At 30.6% G+C, this 22,365-nt stretch overlaps 1 protein-coding gene across 2 annotated transcripts; it reads right to left on the reverse strand.

The window, feature by feature from the left end:
* Positions 1–3,502: 3,502 nt before the first annotated feature.
* On the reverse strand, positions 3,503–5,218 carry LOC100818175 (protein GOLVEN 5). 2 transcript variants are annotated; one of them, XM_041012363.1, is made up of 4 exons: positions 5,164–5,218; positions 4,868–5,008; positions 4,705–4,736; positions 3,503–4,013 (listed from the first exon to the last, which is right to left on the reverse strand). In XM_041012363.1, the coding sequence occupies exons 2-4, from the start codon at positions 4,950–4,952 to the stop codon at positions 3,774–3,776; spliced, it is 357 nt and encodes a 118-aa protein (XP_040868297.1). In that variant the 5' UTR covers positions 4,953–5,008; positions 5,164–5,218; the 3' UTR covers positions 3,503–3,773. The 2 variants fall into 2 exon arrangements, with proteins under 2 accessions (XP_040868297.1, XP_006574969.1); XM_006574906.3 differs by lacking the exon at positions 5,164–5,218 and having other exon boundaries at positions 4,868–5,094.
* Between the last annotated feature and the right edge of the window lie 17,147 nt (positions 5,219–22,365).

Here is a 22,365-nt window from a genome sequence, read left to right on the forward strand (position 1 = left end):
CACCAACACATTCCGCATCCTATTCCTCTTACATTTTTTTAATGTTTATTTTCATTATCTTAAAATAATATTAGACTAACTCCTGGCAAGGAATAAAAACAAGAGAAGCAAGAGCTACATACACTTCGCCCTATTTACTAATATACTCCTTTTTTTTTACCTTTCTTCCTAAATTACCCATAAAAATGCACTCCCCTTGGTACACTCTACCTCAGTCCCTCATTGATTGAGCCTGGAGTGATCCTCTTGATCTTCAAAGATACAGATACTCTTTATCTCCCTTGATCTCAAGGTTTATGATGAACACTAGATTGCTAATGGACTCTGTCTCACCATCTATATGCTCTAACAAGTGTTGGGTTCTCAATGTTTTGGGGGCAGTGAACCAGTTACTGTGATGAATCCGTGTCGTTCTTACTTACGCATAACATTCACATGAAAATCAAGCATTATAGATTACCTTAATTTTTTTTTTGGTTTAGATTGATTGAAGTCACTTTGTAAATCTCTTGCTTATCTTCGTTTGCCTAGTTTGGAAATAGCTTTTGGAGAGTAAAAAAGGGGGATCCATGATTTTTCATCTTACCCCAACTGCACTTTTGAAACAAACCATTTTTCTCAAAAAGGAAATTGATGTTTCGAAATTTTGAATCCGCGTCGGTGCAAATGTTGTTGGGGTTGGTGATCATAATTGTGTTGCTATGGTAGGGAGACTAAACACAGATTGATAAAGGGGAGTGTATAGCACAGGGTAATTTTGGAAAACAAAAGTAAAAGGGGAGTGCATTAGTAAATATAAATGGTGGAAATAGCAATAGCCCAAAAGAAAACTGGTCCAAATATGTTAGTACACTGTACACAAAATAGCAATAGCCCATAATTCCTAATTTTCATCCCACAGGGACCCAAGATAAAAATAAAATAAAACAAAAAATAAAAATATATATACATAAAATCTCTATCACTGACGGACACAAGAGAAAGCGGTGTGATGATGATGCAAACGGTGATCAAAAGCAGATACGGCAGGAATTAACGGTCGTTCAAAGACGGAAAAACGAGGTTGCTGAGCTCGTTCCTAGGTCATGTGCAAGTCATGTGCAAGGAACATAACTGGCTCTATCTTTAATTATATCGCTTAACACGTTAACTATTTTATTCTATTTATTATTTTAAGGAAAAAAATTAAATAACTTGATTTGTGGGTTGTTTGAATTTTCAATGGATGATTTATATGAATCTGTGGGTTCAGGATTCAGATTAGAAGTAGTTCAGTGTGCTGGAGTGTGAGTTCACATTATTGACTTTGATTTCTAGAGAGAACATGCATTTCACATATTGAGAAAGTATATAGCATGCATTATAGACAGAGATCATTGCATAACAATCGATATTATAATCAAAACGTACCTTTGTTGTTGCAATTGTCAACACTTTTATTTTTATCCATCATGAAATATATATTTCCCTATGCACGATCCTCTTCGAAAACTCCTTTTCTTCTCTCAAAAACTCACCTTTCTTTTATACCTATTCTCACCCTCCCTGGCTCCTCTCTCTTTTATAAATACTGCATCCAAAGTCCAAACTGGTGGTGGGGGAAAATATGAGAAGTTATAGGTGATTAAAGGATAACTATGTGAGAAATGTAGAAGATCAATTTCATATGTATAATGAGTAGTTATTTTTCTTTTAGTCAATTATTAAGGATAAGATAGACAAAATCAAATGAAATTATCACCAGTAGTATAGATCTCTGATTTGAGCGTAAAATATAGATAATTCCTTATATTTGATTAAATTCAAATATATTATCCTTATCTTTTGTTAAGCAAATTTTGTTATATAAAAAAAAATTTGATATCATAATTTAATTCAAAACTTTAAAGCTAAAGTTTATGAATCTTATATTTACTAGTATTTAACATTCTAATAGTAAGATTTCACCTCATATTCATTTTAAGAATTTTTTTAATTTAAAAACAGTACGTAATTCCCAATAAGATGGTTTATCAACTCTTTTAAACAATTTTTTCTTTAAAAAAAAAATTCAAACCGCTATAGCAAGTTAAATATACTTTTATACCTGGTCTATTTTATAAATTAGCATTTTAGATTTTTTTTTATATTGAATTTGGGTATTCTCCAAGCTACTTAAAATCGTGAGATACATGACATCTCTTAACAATTTTTATTTTTCATTTAATATGTTAGTTCATATATTATACAAGTAAATATTTATTTTTATATAATTAAAATTTGTATCCTACCCATATATTATAAATCTAAGTCTTCATCTTTAAATGAGAATATTTTTAGAAATTATTCTTAAATAATTATTTTTATATTATTGAATGAAAGCATTTTTATAAGAGTTGTTCTCATTCTCATTTGTTATTGGGTTACATGTCTTATCATAATCTTATATACATGAATATTTAATTTAATTAAGAATAAAAAATAACATTTAATTATTAGTATACTTTTAATTACTAGTATATATCGATCTCTGATTTGAGTTTAAAATTGATAATTCCTTATATTTGATTAAATTCAAATGCATTAACATCATCTTTCTTAAGCACTTTTAAATTTAAAATAGTAAGTCTCGATAAGAGTTTTATCATTTCCTTTCCAACCATCTTCTATTAAATTTGTTTTTGACGGATAGATTTTAGCATATGATATGTGATCAAATTGGGATATTATTAATATTATTTATAATGTAAAAACTAATCTCACACAGTGTCTCTGATTGTTACTAGTTCAAAGAAATATTTTTATACATAATAAAATTGACATAAGTTTTCTAATTAAATAGATTATTCTCTACATATGAAACATAGGAACCGAAAGTAGTCTTGTATCATTCCGTCAACTCTATTATAAAGTAATTGTTTGTTATTTTTAGATAGTGTTGTAATAAAAATATGGGATATGTATTTGTGGGGGGAAAAAAGGTTATTAGTTGTTACTGCATTTTGTGTTGTGTATTTGTTTCTAATTCTTTTATTAATTGAAAAATTTATTTGATTGTTTAGTAAATTAGTTTTTTTTAGTAACTTTTAATATTTGTTGAAAGTTACTTGAAGTTTTGTTTCTTAAAGTGTTTGTTTTTACCTTCTAATTTTATATATATATTCTCTTTTTATCCTTAAATATTTATTATATTTTTTTAATCTTTTTTATTTAATGTAAAATTTTATTATTTTTATCCTTTATATAATTTTACATTGTCCAATTACTTTAACAAATAATTTTATAAAAAAATACTTATGATTCAATAAGAAGTCTTCTAATTTTTTCAGCTTCCCGTTATCATTTTAGCTCATTTTTGTTAAATATATACTTAGACCCTCGTAAAAGCTAAAAACACATGTATTTTCATATTTTTCTAAAAAAAAATCTATAAAAACTAAAATAAAAGATATCATATTTTCACGGATAAAAATATAACTAAGCACCACAATTTTAGAGCCAAACTATCTGTAACAGCAGGAAATAAACGTGATTGAGACACCTCATTTATTAATTGCTAAACACTTCTTTAATTCGACATGTTAAGCTTACAGTAGAATATTGATGACAAGAAACACTTATATAACGTATATATTAACTTCCCGGATACAAGGCACTCATTATAATTTCAGTGACACAAAACATATATATAGTAATTAATTTAAGCAACATATATAAAGGATAAGATAAACAAAACAAAACACACCCATATATCTTCCATATAATTAAGAGGAGATGAACTTAATTTTAAGAGTTCATTTATTATTCTTAGGTGGATGGTGCACTGGTCGACGATAATCAGCAGTGAAAGCCAACGGATCCTCATTGACCTCATCAGACAAACAGCTTCTTGCATTATTCCTTTTGGCTTCTACATTGGGAGCAGAGATAACCTTCCCAGATTTGCTCATAAGTCGCTTCTCACTTGGTCTGTTCAAGTTGTCTTCATCGATTGCAGCCATAGTACTCTTTGTAACACTAGTTGCAATACTTGCCTGTTCAAGAAATTTCCAATATAGTACAAGATAAAACTTTTGTCAATTGTTTTAAATGGAAAGTTATCATTTATATTAAGGGCGTGTTTAGATAAATGATTTTAAGAGGGAAAAACTTGGTTCCTATATATTTGATGAATTTGGTAATGATCAAGCTTCGAAAAACGTGTGTATTTAATTCACCCTTTCTTAGAACTCATGTTTTCTAAAGTTATGAGGAACTAAATCCATGTTTTTTTTTTTAAGTTTGAAGAACAAATTCATCTACATGAAAGTATATGAACCTTGTTGACAACATTTGACTGAAAGTATAAAAATTAAACTCATTTTTTTCTTTCATTAAATATTTTTTCAGTGCATAAATTCTTTTTTTTTCAAATGAGAATTTAGTCATAAAATCAGCTCTGAATCATACTAGAACAAGTTTAAAAACTTGTGAAAAAAAAATCCCCTCCATATTTAAAATATTAATGTCACTCCCGGTAAAGTATGTATCGTCTCCATTTTATTTATTTCCCGGAAAGCTTATGAAATGAAAGAAATGAAGGAAAAAAAAGCAAGCAGAGATGATTCATTCCCATAAAATAAAAGAACAAGGCACAATGTACTTTCATAACTAAATAATTTTTTCAAACACCATCAAACATTCCCTCAATATATAACAAGATATTTAAAATGCATATTGAATTACCTTTATATCTGGAATATCATTAACTGAAGCACCTGCATTTTTCAACTTTTTGTGGTCAATATTTTTTTGGCTTATACTGTTAATTTGATGACGTCTAGAAAGGAAGTAATATACAATACACAGAAACACATATACTACACCAAAATCAAATTAAAGAAAATACCTTTAGGGTTCAAGCGAGCAGTGGATAGACAGGCAGCACAAAGAAATACAAGCACAACACAAGCACTTTTCTTGATTAGCACCATGACAGTCTCAGTTAAACTTGTACAATTACTCTTCCTTTCTGAAGGTAATGTTTGCCCTAAAAATCAAATTGCGTAAAAGAGAAATCACTTCAAAAGGGTAACATTTCATTTATAGCAAGTGCTCTAATGAGAAAAACCCAAGTCAAAATTAACCTACGCGTATTCATTCCAATGAATTAAGCCCATGTGATCAAATTTAAAGTATTCATACCTATAAAATCCAAGGGTACGTAGCTTTACACGTTTATAGAAGCTATCGTTCCAACAGCTAGACCTTTTCGAATGTTCAAACACAGTAATATATAGTATTTCAAATGCTTGTGAAATAAAATTATTTCCCAATCCCGATAATTGCAACTTTAATGAATCCCCAATTCTAATGTTGGTAAAATGTATATGTTTTTAGTTTTTATAAATATGTCCTTTTGTTGGTCTTCCCAAAACACTTTTTCATTGATTTTGATTCTCATTCTAAAATTTAATTTTTGGATAAACTTGGGATATCTTTCGGTCAAAAATCAAAAACTAATTAGGCAATGGATTTATTTAATGACTAACTTCTTTTAACACAAAATTTTTTATATGCATGAATCTCTAAATACATGTTTAAGGGAAAAAATTATGTGTTAATTATGTTACATTATGTTAAAATTTATAAAAATATTTTTTTTCATTATTTAATGTTGATGCCATATTCATCTAACTAAAATATCTCATATATATATATATATATTAATTTAAATTATTTTTTATGTAATATGATTAATTGCATGACACGTTATTACTAAGTAGCAATGGAAAAGTTATTTTTAAAATGAAAAATAATGCAAAAAAATTGCGTGGCCAAAAGAAAAAAAAAACAACATATTCATACAAATTAAAAAGATATTTAATTATAAATATCAGAATAAAAAAATTAAAAAGAAGCTTTGAAGTTTTCAATGTGAATTTGTGGTCCAAAGAATGTATGGAACAGTGCCATGAGAGTTTAAGAGAGGCTAAAAAACACCACGTAGTGCCACCATTCTTGGGATAGGAGAAGAGTTCACAAAAGCTAGGTTGACAAGAAAAGATAGTGTTACTCGTGATAACGTGGAATGGAAGCTATGTGTGTTTTGCGTTTGTCTACCACCATGTAATCAACGAGAAGAAAAGCTATGTGCTTTAATTTGCCGAGGCAGGTACAGTACGTAAAACAATGTGATCGGTGAATATTAAAATTAGGATACTACATTTCCCATATAAAAGAACATGGTAATTTTGCAGTTCAAGGTTACACCTTTGGTGACCGAATACAAGTTACTAAGTACGTACTAACTACCCATGTTTGAATTCACCCAAAAAAAAAAAAAACCCTACCCATGTTTGATAACAAAAAAATAATAGAAATGAGAGCAAAAGAAGTAATAAATTAAGCGACAAGTCATAAAAAATAGTAATTAAGTGATCTTGTATTGATTCTATTATTCCATGAATTACTACTTTTTTTAAAAATAATTTTCATTACTTTTAACTATCTGATCTTACTTAACGAATATTATAAAAATTTATTAGTCATGATTTTTCAAAAAGTTAAACACATTTAATGAAGATTACCTACACACGATATTTTTTACTATGTCAAAATTTTGAGAGTGGGGGATCCGCCTCCTGCATAGAGAATCATTATTTATGAATATTTTAAATGAGAATACTAATAATGTTCACTTTAGTTGGAGTGTATTAGCATTTAATATAATTTTTTTTAAAAAAATCTAATTCAAAGATATTATTGTATAATTCAAATATAATATTCTTAAATTAAATTTTAAAAAATAAAAGATTTAATGATTTTTTAATTTAATTTTTTTTGTGTTGAATGTTAATGCATATCAATTAGGGTGGATATTAGTATTTTTTATTTTAAATATGTTAATATTTTTTAAATTATATTTGTAATTATTTACAATTAAAATATAACATTTTTAATTATTAATTGTTATGGTTCATGATAAATATATAGTTGATTATATATCTAGTTGTTGCACAATTGAGGGGGATAAACCGGAAAGATTTATACCAATGAGTAATGAACAATCACATAAGTGAACTTAACACCATCTTTTAACCTAAAATCTTAAGACTCGGATTTATGTGTCTTTCCTTCACTTATATGACATTCAATCTATTTATTCCTATGTGATGTGAGACTTCACCTCATACTTGTACTCCAACAATCTTCTCCTCAAGTATGAGTCTCATCCACATAATAATCTCCCCCTTAAGCGAAAGTCATTTTCATCCACGAATATTTTTATGGTGCCCATTTGAGTCCACATACTCTAGATATTTGCATCGCTGCTCCATCCACAAGACATGCCACCTTAACCTTCAATGATGGTCTTTAGTTCTTAACTGTGGCTGCCGAGACTTGTCTAACCATTTCCGCCAACATGCTCTAGTACCAATTGTTGTGAAATCGAAGGGGTAAACTGGGGAGATTAATACCAATGAGCCATGAGCAACCACATAAGTAAACCTGACATCGCACTTTAACCCAAAATCTTAAGGCTCGAGTTTATGGGTCTTCTCTTTACTTATATGGTGCTCAACTTTTCCATTTTTACTAGATGTGCGACTTCATCCCACACTTGTACTCCAACAATCTCCCCCCTCAAGTATGAGTCTCTTCCACTAGTAGTCTCTCCCTTGAGCAGAAGTCATTTTCAATCCACAAGTATCTAAGAATGACCCTTAAAGCTTAACCATTGGTTGCCCCAATTAGTTTAGCCATTATCGCCAACATGCTCTAGTACCTTGTGCCACCGCAACAACTACAGGATCCGCTGCCTGACCTCCATGCATGGACTCACCGGTCAAGAGGACTTTTAATACAAGGGATCCCCATGTCCATGGATCCAATGCCACCATCTTACTTGTCTGAGTTGGTCACCAAGTCAAACCATCGACTCTGATATCAATTGTTGTGCAACCGAGGGGGGTAAACACTAGAGAGATTTATACCAATGAGCCTTAAGTTTTTGGATTAAAGAATGATATCAAGTTCACTTATCTGGTTGACCAATTGTTGAAAAACTAAGGGGGGTAAACACTAGGGAGATTTACACCCATGGACCATGAGTAACCACATAAATGAACTTGACACCACATTTTAACCCAAAACCTTAAGGCTCTAGTTTATGAGTCTTCTCTTTATTTATGTGGTGTTCAACCTTTTCATTCCTACATGATGTGAGACTTCACCTAAGACTTGTACTCCAACAATCTCCCCCTTAAGTGTGAGTCTCATCCACACGGTAGTCTCCCTCTCGAGCGGAAGTCATTATCATCCATGAGTATTCCATGGTGGCCATTAGAGCCCACATGCTCTAGATACTTGCACCGTCGCTCTAGTCACTGGACACATCACCTGGACCTACTACCAGGAAGAATTTCGATACAAGGGATCCACAGGCCAAGGATCCACCGTCGCCATCTTGGTCTCCTGATCGAATAATCGACTCTGGTACCAATTGTTGTGCAACCGAGGGGGGTAAATTGGGGAGATTTGTACCAATGAGTCATAAACAATCACATAAGTGACCTTGACACCACACTTTAACCCAAAACCTTAAGACTCAGGTTTATGAGTCTTTCTTTCACTTATATGGTGTTTAATCTTTTCATTCTTACACGATACGAGATTTCACCTCACACTTGTAATTTGTAACACCCCATTTTTTGTAAAATAAATTTAAAAAATATTTTATTTAAAAATAAATAAATTTTTAGGAAAATAATGAGATTTTTGTAATTAAACAAATAAAGAGAAATAGTTTTATTAAATAATGGTTTTAAGGTATAAAATAAATATACGTTCTTAGAAAATAAAAAAAGATATTTTATTTATTCATTTGATAGGGAGTAAAATAGAGTTTCTTTCTATAAAATAATAAAATAAGGAAAAATAGAGTAAATAATAGGTTAAATGTACCCTAATTATAAATAAAGACATATTAGGTCAGTTTTTACATTTATGATACGTCTTTACACTCTCTCTTCTTCTCAAATTCGTTTTCCCTTCTTCCTCTCCCAAAACTCTCTATTTTTCCTGCATACATCCAAATATGTTCCAATAAAACTACAATCCTGAACTCGTTAACCGTTGGATCGTCGTGAAATTTGAACACCAATTTTGGAACACATTTTTGCACGTCCCCACCATTGGGATTTGAAAATAATGTATATGTAGGGAAAAATGTCCCTCACACGCAGACAGACTACACACTTGAGCCAGCTTAAAGGTAAGGAATGAGTTTATCACAATTGAGGTTAGAATGAACAAGTGTAGGGATCCTTAGAGGATCAAATTGGGGTTTATTTTGGGATGTTTATTGTATTGTAATTCTTTCTTTATGATTATTATAACAATATTATTGTGTTTGACGGAGACCAATTGATGCCCTGATGCGAATTGGTTGAGAAAATTAAGTGCTCTTGGTGTTTTCGTATTTTTTACCTATGATTTTGATTCCTTTAATTTTGATATGATTATGTGAAATTGTTTGAGGGATTTTACTCCCCATTTTGTGAGAAGCATTTTTGTGTAATTTTTTTGTGTTTTGGGAAAGATTTACTAGATTAACATGATAAATTGTTATATTGGGATCATGAAATTATGATTGAAATTATGTGTAAGGGATAAATTGAGCATGTGTTAATCTATGGGATACACATGAACATGTGATGATGAATTGTAACATTGTGAGATGTTAAATTATGAACATGAGATATGGATGTGAAAAAGTGTGTGGTTAACACTTGATGTGACAATTACTTGTGTTGGGAGTTGTGAATTATACAATAACCCGACTGATGTTTACCTTGAGAAAAGTGTTTATGTGTGAGGTGTTAAAAGGAAAGTGTAGGGTTCCAAGTTAGGAACCCAAGGTGTTAAATTGTAACGCAATGTGTTAAACATGTTTGAAAACAAGTATGAGGTCGTGGGTATTTTATAATTCATGAGCAGTCTCTGCGTGAAAAATTTGTTTTAGGGGTTGAACCTGAATCAGGAAGGTGAAGCCCTAACAGATTCTTTGGAATCTAGGCCTTGGGGGTAAATACACTTGATTTAAGAGCTTCTTTAAGCCTATGTTAATCCCATATGATTGGAGCATTCTCGCAAAACAGAACGACCCTGACTGGTCACCTTATATTTTACTTAGTGAGGTGACCTGACATACCCATTATATGGTGTGTCTTGTTATATACTCCTAAGCACTCTCATGTTGTTTTTCACTGACATGGTACCACATTGCATATAGGCTTGAGTCTTAGTATAATTGTTGCATAACGCCTGTGAATTGTTCATTATGAAATTGGTGAGTGTTGTTATGTCTTGAATCGAGTGTGTGATTCATGTATTATGTGATTGGTGATGGAAAAATAAGTTTTAAATGATAAAGTGGTAAAGTGACGTGGATTGTATTAAGTTGATCTATGTGATAAATATTTCTATAATGTGTTTTTCTTATGTATTTGTTTATATATATTTTATTTAGAAATGTGATAACTCACTCCTTACGTGTTATTTGTGTTTAGATCTTGTGATGATTTCAAACCTTGTGTTCGTGGGAGCAGGTGACTAGGTGGATAACTTTAAAGCACTTCGTGCTAGAGGACGCTGGGACACAATACTCTAATAGGATGTGAAATTGGGGCATGGGTTTCTGTTTTAATTGCATGATGTTCTGAACATGTTATTTTACTGTATTTTATCTCGTTGCTTAACTTGTTTTCCTTTGTAAACTTAGATGACCTTGTTTTGAGTTGTAGATGTTTTTAATAAGTTTTATTTGGTAATAGTGAAGCGAATGTGACCTTTTTATTCCCGTGGATTTGTTTACGTGATTTGAATAAAATTGATTTAATTAAATTTCATATTTTTATATGTTTTTCTTATTTATATGTATGTCAGGATAGAGAGTGTCAAATAATCCAACATTGGTAGAGTATATTTTTAAAATTTAAGGTAATGTATTCAATGTTTTAGTAAAAGTGTGAGGTGTTTAGACATTACAATGTTATGTATTGTGTTAATTTAAACAAAGAGAATGACCTAAGAGAGGTCCTACTTATAAACTCTTTTTTTAGGTCTAAATATGTTTTTGATCCCTAACATATACCTGAATTTTGCATTTGATCCCTCATAAATTTTTTCTTTGCATCTACTCCTTGATATTTGAAAAGTTTCGTTTTAGATCCTTATCATTAGTTAAGTGATGATGTGTCCGTTAAATATTTCTTAACATGATTTGTGGTGGCTCAAAAACCACTAGTATTTGTTTCAAAATTAAATTAAAAATGAATTTATTTCTCTCTCTTATTCCACCCTTCTTTTTTGCCTCTTGCTCTCTTCCACCCTCTTCTCTATTTTCCTCGTGGGTGGAAATTAAAAAAACTACCCTAAAACTACAACGACACTAGATCGTGAACCCACCAAACTACCACAAGCCGTAACACGACATGAGATTTAGTGATTTCCACCGTCGGTAGATTCTCCGCCCTCTCGAGGCTGTTGATCTCAATCTGCGAAACCTGCTCCAACAACCGATCAAATCCTGATCCTAGCATGAACTCTGACATGATGGATGGTAGTGGGCAGAGCCTTTTGCCGTCGAAGCCATCATAGTATAACTCAAAAGTTGTTCTCCTCCTCCTCCCCTGGTCCTTGGAGCACGATCACTGGGTTGAACAACGAGAAGTTCCCAGCATTACAACACCTGCAGCAGAAGCCTTGCCTTGACAATTGGACAACGGTGACCTTTTTGACAAAGTTGTTGTGGCAGTGTAGGCAAACCACGTTGTTCTATTCGTGGATGTGAATGAAACACGTGCAACTGTTGCACCAATACAATGTCGTGTCCAAGTTCATTTTTGCAATGTAGAAGTTTAGAGTGAGAGAGGATACATGAAATGAAATTTTCATTACTGAAGGGATGAAGAATAGAGATATGTTTCTTTCTAAAATAAATTGAGATTTGTTCTGGAAGATGAAGGTTGAAGGGAGAAGAAGGTAGGTGAAGGGCTGGTGGATGAATCGAAAGAGGGTTCTCAATGCTTGATTTATTTATTTTACTTTAATTGATTCTAGTAGTTTTTAACCGTCATAAAATTTAAATTTGATTTTGAAACAAATAATGAAGGTTTTTTAGTCGCCACAAATTGCATTATCAAATATTTAACGAACATGTCATTACTTAACTGACGACAAGGATCTAAAATAAAAAATTTCAAATATCAGGGAGTAGATGCAAAGAAAAATTTATTAAGGATCAAAAATAAAATTCAGATATATATATATATATATATATATATATATTAAGAATCAAAAATATATTTAAGCTTATTTTTTATACTGAGGAGGGACAAGGTCCCAAAAGAGAAAACTTACAATTAGATAATACAGAACCACAGAAACACCCGCCATATCCCTTGACAGAAAAAGACTGCACCCTATTGGAGAATGTTGCAAAACAAGCAAACCCACATCATACTTATGAGCTAAACTAGCTAGACATTCAGCAACTGAGTTTATTTCCCTTTATACATGGCAGACTTTGATCTCCCAATCTCTATCTTATGAGAGCATTTTTTGTAGGTCTCACATGGACCCCACTTTTATTTAAATATTTATTAAATTAAATATAATTAATTAATTAATTAAATTTAATGAAACATGGAAAAATATGTTTTTGGTCCCTAATAAATACCCATTTTTTGCATTTGGTCCCTAATAAATTTTTTCTTCAGATTGGGTCCCTAATATTTGAAAAATTTTGTCCAAGGTCTCTGCCGTTAGTCGAGATCTATTAACTACTTATATGGTCGTTAACCAGCCACACATGCATGCCATGTGTGATTTTTGTTTAACTGAGATTACATGTAGGATTTTTTTTTAAATAAAAAAGTAAAAACGACATCATTTGAATTTAGGTTAAAAAAATTATTTTTTTTCGTCAATTCAAAGAACTCATCCTCTTCCAAATCCTACTCCTCTGACCACGCCCTCCCTCCCAACATAAAAAAGACTGACGCCATCCTTTACCACTTCTTCATTCGCCTCATCCAAGCTTGCACCACCCTCCAACCGACCTTCAAAATCCTCATCCAAAACATCCTCGTCCAAAACCATACACATAAAGTTCTCATCACCTTTGACATCTTCTTCGGCGGCTACGACCTCACATGCTACTATTGCCTCTTGCTCAACCTCCCCCACCATCACATGAATTCCAACTAGTTCTCACTCCTGGATTTCCCCAAAGTGTGTGTCATTCACCGCATGTAGTTACCTAATAACATTTTAGAAGTTGATGGCACTAACACGCGGTCTTTGTTTCAGAAAAGTAAATTCTCCCAATGGGTATCCTCAAACGGGATTTTATTCAACATCAAAAGGGTTTGTTGAAAGGGTTAAAGAATCAGGGAAGGGTTTGTTGAAAGGGTTAAAGAATCGGGGAAGGGTTTGGTTGTTCATGATTGAGCGTCTTAGGTGGATATTTTGTCTTATTTTGTTCTATCTGCGTTTTTGAGTCACTGCGGGTTGAACTCGGTGCTAGAATCGCTAAGTCAGGGGGTGTCGATTCTGGGCTGGCCAACATGATAACTATTGTGCATATGTATACTTTGTAATTAAGTTATATAAATTTTTTCAGATTTTCCCTCTTTTATTACTTCTTTTTGTGTAAATCGTTAGGAATTTGGCACCATCTGAATTTTTGTCCAATAGGTGCTTAAATTGTTAAAGGTATACTGTTTTGGTGGTGTATTTGTTGCAAAAACACAGAATAAAGCATGAAAGAAAATTTGAAGATCTGGAGACTCTCGATCAACGCAACGCAATCTCTCAGTAGGCAACACTCGCTTAGCACGAAGAAATCACATGGAGAGCCTTATGTCACGTGAAGGCCTTGATCACTTACTCCTTTCTTAGTGCGGCAAAGTCGTGCTTAGTGCGAGGTCACAAAAAAAATAAAAGCACAGAGTTGTGTTTTAAAGGAAGAAAGGAAAGAGGAATAGGGGATTTCGGTTTTTTTCATGAAATTATCTAGATCCATAGAGAGAAAAGGCTAGGGTTCATGCAAGAAGAGGAAAATCAGCCATTAGGAGTCATTCTGTCTCTTTCATCTCTATTTTTCTCCCTTTTCTTCACTCCTTTTCACCCCTTTTTGCAATTGTAAGCCTTTCATGACAATGAGAGACTGAATCACCCATTGTTGAGAGTTTAACAACCAAATACTCTTGACGTAATGACTCTTACTATCTATTTAATGTTATTTCAGTTTCATTGTCTCTTTTATGTGCTTATTTTCATGATTGTGGTTTGATCACCCATATTCATGCTATGTTTTAGGGTTTATGCATTGGTAAATGTTTATGTCTTAAGAAGTAGAAAAGGACATCTAAATAATTCATCTCTAGGGATAGAATGGTGTTATTTAGTCATTTGTATGCATCTCCGTCAATAATGCAATTTAACTAGTTTATTTCTTAAGGGATTAGGAAAGGAATTAGGTAAATTAAACTCTTTCGTGTGAGGAATCATGGCTAGAGTATATGAGTAGATGTAAGTGATAATTGGAATAAGATTAAATAGAGAAAAATCATTAACATTGCATCAAGAGTAGTTTTGATAGGCTAAGTCCCAACGTATACGTATTCTGCATCAATCGTCGCTTCATCGCTTCGAGTGTTTGTTTTTCTTACCTTGCACATGCTAGATAATTAGTTTAATTTTTTGTCAATTTACTTTTAATATTCTATATCTCAAATTTTTAAATCAATTCATTAATTGCCTAAGAATTGGATAGGCATAACTCTGAGCATAAACAAAATCTTTGTGAATTCGACACTCACTTTTATTTACTTTATTACTTGGACAAATTGGTACACTTACCAATGAGTTAACACAATGATGACAAAGCAGTTTTATAACTACAAGTTGTTGGAGGAAGAGGTTGTGGTTTGTGTCAAGGTTGCAAGAGGGAAGAACTTTGAGACGAAATGTGAAGACATTGTGGTTTGGGGAATTGTAATGTGATTTAGTGAAAAATCAGATCTTGAGTTGAAAATCATTGCTCAAGATCTTAGGTTAAAAATGCTCTAAGGATGATCAGTACCCACACCCTAAGTAATAAACTGCACCACCACACCTTGGAATCACACTTAACCAGCAGCTTCCGATACCCCATATCTCAAGTCTCTATCATTTCATTTCTGAACACATGTTTACATGTTTGAGAGACTTCGATAACTGGTAGTAATTGTTTTCTGATTTGGTCTTCTTGAATCCTTTTACATGAAATCTTCATTTATTTGGTACTTGGTCATTGTTTTCTTCACTAACTTTGACATATCTCCTTGCTCCAAACTTGAACTCGAATTGGTATATCTTCAAAATCTTTTTTACGCGAACATGTTATTTAAAATCATAGATGATTTCCTAACTTCAAATAACATGACTTATCGAAAAATAGAAAAATCTGATCGACCAACTTGCAATAATGTCTCCAATACTTAAAAAAAAGAAAATTAAGTTGGCACCAATTATGTAATTCAACCATATATTGACCAGTGAAAAACAGAAGAGAATTGGCATACGGCTGTAAGGATGTTCCTGATCCTTAATTAATTAAATTCTAATTTTTTTTTAACTCAATCTTTCCTATTAACTTATTTTAAGCTTGACTCAAGTGCATTTGGTCACAGATCTTACAAGATTATGTGTATCTTTGACATAATTTAAATATTAAAGCTCACTATAGTTTCCTTTAGCCTATATCGTAGGTGGGTTTATTATGTTCGAGCTTAAACATGATTAGCAATATATAAAATGTTATATGAGATGATTGAAATTGGAGACTACTGCATGCCAAGAAAATGCCCTTATGCCATTTGTATTTGTATTAACAAAAAACATTGCTCGTATGCCAAGTGTATCCAAACAACTCGAGCGTCACACCCAGCTTACAGTAAATTACCGATGCTCGGAGACTTCTGGATCAATAATTCCATGTGTTAAAACTTATTTCTTTCCAAAAGTCATTTTCGGCAAGAGACCCAAGATTAAGTATCCGATGCACGATAATATACTACGTAAAATACAGTATCCTCATTTTAAGAAATATTTAAATTGTATAGTTAGAAAATGAACAACCTGCTGTGTAAAATTCTTGTTATGGCGGCCCATTATCTGAATCTATTATAGACTATTCCATGAGCCAAAATAGTTACCTCCTAGACAAACGGCAGCAATTTTTTTATTTTTTATTTTTTAATATGTTATTAGCATGGAGTAATCCTCGTCACGAATTTTATTTTTTATTTTAAGATGAATATTTTTCTTCCAACATAATTCATTTCATACACAATAATAGGATTTAATAGTTATCATTCATGTCAACTATTTGTTAATAGAAATTACAATTATTATACCCTTTACTTTAATACTTCTTTTCTATTTAAATTATATTATATATTTTTAATTTAGATAAAATATATTTTCAATTCTCATACTACCGATAAAACTTGATTTTATTTAGTGAACTTTAACTTTAATTAATTTGATCCTTAAAACTTTACAAAAGTAATGATTTTTGTCCCTTTTCACAAGTAACATCAACACCAAAAAGGACGAAAACTATTATTTTTGTAGTGTTTAGAGATCAAATTTTGATTAAAATTAATTTTCATCGAAAAGTATAAAGATTAAAAATAGATTTTACCTTTTTAATTTTAAAAGTATATATATTTTTAAAAAGAAATATGTGTTAAGTTTTGATTTATTTTATTGTAAATGGGTTTTCCAAGATTATTTTTACTTTGCAATTCTTAGTACGGAAATCAGTTTTTTTTTAAAAAAATTTATTTGGTTTGGAAACATTAGAAGATGGGATGAATTTTTTTTATCAAACTCTAAAGTCGATAATAAGGATGTTTACAATTTCATTTCGTCACCCTTTATAGGCCTAAAATAAATAATAGAATACTCAAGTTTAATTGTAAATATAGTAAAAGGACTTATAAAAAAATATGCTAAAAAATGTAAAGAAACGGGAAATGTTTATAGAAGACTTTTTTTTATATAAGTCAAATGAAATTTATTAAGCACAAACCAAGCTTAGCAAAAGATGTGCCGATATATATATATATATATATAATATTTATCTCTAGCGAAAAATTTAACTTTAAATATAATGTAAGTATTTTTTTTACCCCTAACACTTTAATATTATATATCGATGGATGTATGCTACTTTAGTGTTTTGACTTACAATTTTATTCGATTAATTATATACTGGTAATTATTAGAACTTCAATTTATAAAATAGGAACGAATTAATGGACCTCACATGAATAATAAAATGTAAACAAGTATTACTTACCTTGAAAAATATTTTTTTTTCCTTTTTTGGTTTGCTTAAGTTGTTGATATATACTTGATTAAAGGATGAATTAAGGAGATTTTTGGTATACTTTTTTTTGTATACTATAAGGAGATAGAAAAATAGGATATAGAACATTTCATTTTCACATATCATGGTCAGCATTGTTTGTCTGTCCGTAAAAATAGAAAAAGAACAAATTCATATATATACGTAATACGTGGCATGGAGAAGCATGCAAAGTCCTAGTTTAGATGTAACGGGTAGAAACCTAAAAAAGCAAGCAAATCAGTTGTTTAGCTGACATTACAAGATTCATTACTTCTAATGAGGAAAATCACACTTGCACTGTCAATGGTGACATCAATAACGTTAATCTATATAGGCTATGTAGGCTGAACCTGCTTCCTTTTTTATATGGTCGAGATTATGAGAAGCTGATCTACCCGACAGTGAAATTGAGTTGAACAAGCAATTGATCTTCCACCTTTGAACGCAACTCAATATATAGCAATCCATCTTTCTTCTCCTTTTTCTTGCGCAGACACTGCAGACTAAAGTTTATGCAACTTATGCAAACCAAATTACAAAAACTAATACATTACGTATATAATAGTAAAAGGACTCAATAGTAAAAAGAACTTGTATGTATATAAAGGCCCCATCGTATAAGGCTTGATCAAATTTTATCATTATATATGTAGTGTTTAGTGTAGCTTAATAAAAGATTATACATACTGATTTATATTTGATATTGCACGATATAACAATAGATAGGAAAAATATTATCACTTTATATTATTTTTTTAAGAAATAAAATTTCATTAAACTAATAAAAAATGGAGCTACATACTAAAATTAGCAAAATCTAATAAAAATTAAGTATATTGCTCATGAAAGATTTAAGAGTCTTAAATTTTTATATTTACCTCCTCTGAGTGTAAAATGTACTTGATGATAACATTAAATGATATTTAGAAAATTAACCGTCGATAAAAATACATGTAACATAAATTGATTCCACAGGTCATGTGTAACTCAATTTCTTTTCTCTGCTAGACTAGATGGTACTTAACTACTTTTAAGCATGCACTAGATAGTTGTCTATCTTCAACTTATTCATTTTTTTAACCATAATGTAAAAATGAACTTTTTATATATAATAATATAAGTATCACTTGACTAATGATCTAATAATATATCAAGATACCAAAGTATAAGTTTTTATGCATTAATATTACATCAAAATCAATCTCTTATGTTTTGCTTAGATTATTTTTGGGATGGTTTTGGAAATTATATTAGGAGGAGCCAATGGCAGATCCATGACCTTGGATCAGTGACGTAATTTATTTTAAAAATTAATAATAATTAGTATCATATTTGAAATATATATATATATATATATATATATATATATATATATATATATATATATATATATGAGTACTTCTCTAAAAGTTGAGGGTAAGAGTGTTGAGATTTGGCAAGAGGAACAAATCACTCAAATAATACAATGATAAATAAAATATCATATCTTGGGGGACTTGTGCGATAATTGGGTAATAATTAATAAATTTAATAGATTATGAGTGTTAAAAGATTCAGTGATCAAAATAAGAGTGTTTACGGATTGGATTGGGTTGAATTTGGTTAAACTTATTACCCAATCCGATAAAAATTTTACGGGTTGGGTTGAGTCTGTGTAATTTTATTAACAAACTCAATCATAAACGAGTTGGATCAGGGTTGGTTAATCTAGTTTGAATATTTACAAATTATTTTTTATTTTGTGTATATTGACTAAATGCACTAAAAAAACCAAATTATGACAATATTGGACTAATACAATTAATGATTTCAATGCTAATGCAATATTTTTTATTTTAGATAGAAATAAAATTTTGTATTAACATGAGAAAACATAAACAAAATCAAGACAAAGATAAAAATAACAACTTCAAAAAGAAAGAAAAATCATGGGTGATCTAATTTAATAAACTATGTTAATCATTGTTGATTTGTAGGGTTATTCATTGATTCTGAAAACAGACATAATTGATTTTCGAGGTTTTGGAAAAGAATACCTACAGAGTGTTCTAACCAGTGAAAGGTTTTGACCAACAAAGATGTTGAGTGAAGTGTCACCGCGTAAAGTGTTATAATGTGAGAGTCGCCGAGAAGTCAAAAATCAAGGATGTTACAAGTAGCATAGGTTGTGTTAGTTCAACATGGTCGTGCTCGATCGGATGCATTGAGAAGATTCTTGAGAAATTAGCATGGGCCATGTTGAAATAGCATGGCCTGCAGGTCTTGCACGGGTCGTGGCCATTGAAAATACTCAAAATTCTCCATTTCTCCTCTCTTTAATCACTTTATCCACTTCAGTGCTCAATTGTTCACACTTAGCACATACTCATATGCTCTACTAACAAAATAAAGTAAAAAAAAAAAAAAGACAAAAAGAGACAAAATTGGATTTCAAATACTGTCAAATAACGATTTATCAATATAATAATAAATTTAACTATATGTTATGGATTGGGGTGGGGAGGGATAACAAAAATAGAACACAATATCTGACTCATACATTTATCGAGTCTAAATGGGTTAGGTCAGGTTTGACTCAAACTCTCAAAAAATTCGAATCAAACTAATTGGGTTGGCTGGGGTTTATAGGTTACTCGTACCTTGAACACTGCTACATCCAAAGTCATTGTGCAATGTCTCTAATCTCCCATTCTTTTCCACATTTAAGCCTCGAAACCCTAAACTAAAGCTAAAAATCTCTATTTAAAGCTATGGGTTAAAAGTGTTCAAACCCAAAAGAAAACAAAATTAAAAAATAAGTGTTTATTCTAGCAAATCTGATCAAGTGTGCAAACTCTTGTACAAGATTATTGCACAATTGTGCAATTTTAGCAACTTCAGATTCAACATATTTAAACTTTGCACAAGTGTGTGGATTATTTCACATATTCTTGAATAGGTGTGCAAAGTATTTAATGTGTGAATCATAGAATAGCCTAAAAAAAGTCATGGATTGTATAATTTTCTAAATCTTATTAAAAATCTTTATACTTTTAAGGGGCGTCTAGTAACAAAGAAATTTTGAGTTCTTTGGAATGTTAGGCTGAGAATTTTTGTTTCCCATATTTGGTATAAATTTTTAAAAATTAAATTTCCAGAAAAGAAGGTTTCCCAAAATATTTTTAGTTTAGTTTCCCACAAAAAATAATTTCATGGAGAAAGGTGGAAATCTTAATTTTCCGGGTTAAAATCTTATTTTACTACAACAAAAATACCATATTACCTTTATTAGATTAATTATTATGATAAATATTTAAAGTAACTGATAAAAAAATATCATGTAACTCTTTGATTTTTAAGAAACTCATCTAAATACTCACAAAAATATTTATGATCAATCCAATAATTTTTATTCATTTCCAAGAATCATGATTCCAAAATTTATGATTTTCGAGCATCAACAAATTTCTCTCCAACCAAATGTTCTCCTTCCTTAACCAATGTCCTTTGAACATTGGTTATCATTTATCTTAAAGCTTATTTCGTCTGATCTCAAATATAAGAAAAAAAATTACTTTTTTATTTATCTCAAATATAAATTTTTTTTAACTATGTTTATCTTATTTAGTGTTATTATCTCTAAAATACTCTTTACTTAATTGAAGTATTAATTTCAATGACTTTTTTTATCCTTGATATCAAATTTCAATAAATGATAAGTTGAAAAAAATATTTTAAATTAAAATTGATGTAATTAAATATAATTAATTAATTTTTTTGACATATTTTTTTCTCTTATATTCAAGACAAGAGAGATTATATATGAAAAGTTACATATTGTACATAACAAAACTTCTTCCACGTGGATTCGTGTGTAAATTATCATTGCAATTAATATGCATAGTTTGCATACCATTACAAAAATAAAACACGCTATCATTCATTTTCATAGGAATAAACGATAAAGTCAGCTCTTGCTCATATGAATACAAGACAAATACGACAAAAAGAAATACGACGAAGGAATGCATTAAAGAACCCACCAATGGCTTCCAAATTATATGAAATTAGGAAAGTGAGTTTTAGAGAGGGTAAGAAATTTAGAGAGTTTGCCGCACCAACTTCTCGTCTAACTAGATCCACGAATGGTTATAATCCCTCTTTTTCTTTTCTTATTGCAAAATCATTCACATATTCGTACGTGACATCACTCGGTTCATTTCGTTGCTGTATTATTTGGATAACCAACATCTAACATAGGTTGAAAATAGAATAAGTGAGGGTAATAATACATCTATGTAATTTCTCATCCCAACCTAGTATTTTCAACATTGACATGATTATATTCCTGGTCTTTAATCAAGTATCCAAGTTATAATTATTACAAGACTCACCGTAGTCATTGTGAACCTGTTGGGATAAATATTTCTATAGATATTTATTAAAAAGAAAATAGCAACAAAAAATGAAATAAAATTTTTCATAAGTTAAAAACTAGCTTTGGAAGAAACCAATATAAGAATGTTTCTACAAATTAATTTATGTATAAGCAAATTTTAACTAATAAAAAAATTATTTTATTTTCACTAATTTTTTACAAGTATTTCTGTAAAAGTTTATCCAAAAAAAAAAAAACTCTTAATTCTGAATTTGTTGTCATCTTTTAAGTGCTGTAAAAAAATGCAGATGAATGTGATGCATGCAGTCATAATTGCAATTATGAAATAGTGGCAAAGCTCTGAATATTACGGCCCCGACTTTGTTTAACGGATGGTTTTTTAAAGCTTTGAAATTAGTGATTGATTAAAATCTTTAGGGTTTCAAACTTTTGGATTCAAACTCATAACATAATTACAAGTTGGTTTAAAAATCAAAGTTTACTTCTGCAGTAACCAACCACTAATATGGGTTGACAAAGGTTTTATTTATGTCCTTTTGCAAAAGAAACTGTACGCCTG

This window comes from Glycine max, chromosome 2 (genome assembly GCF_000004515.6).
Source record: "Glycine max cultivar Williams 82 chromosome 2, Glycine_max_v4.0, whole genome shotgun sequence".
In the NCBI taxonomy this organism is placed as follows: Eukaryota; Viridiplantae; Streptophyta; class Magnoliopsida; order Fabales; family Fabaceae; genus Glycine; species Glycine max.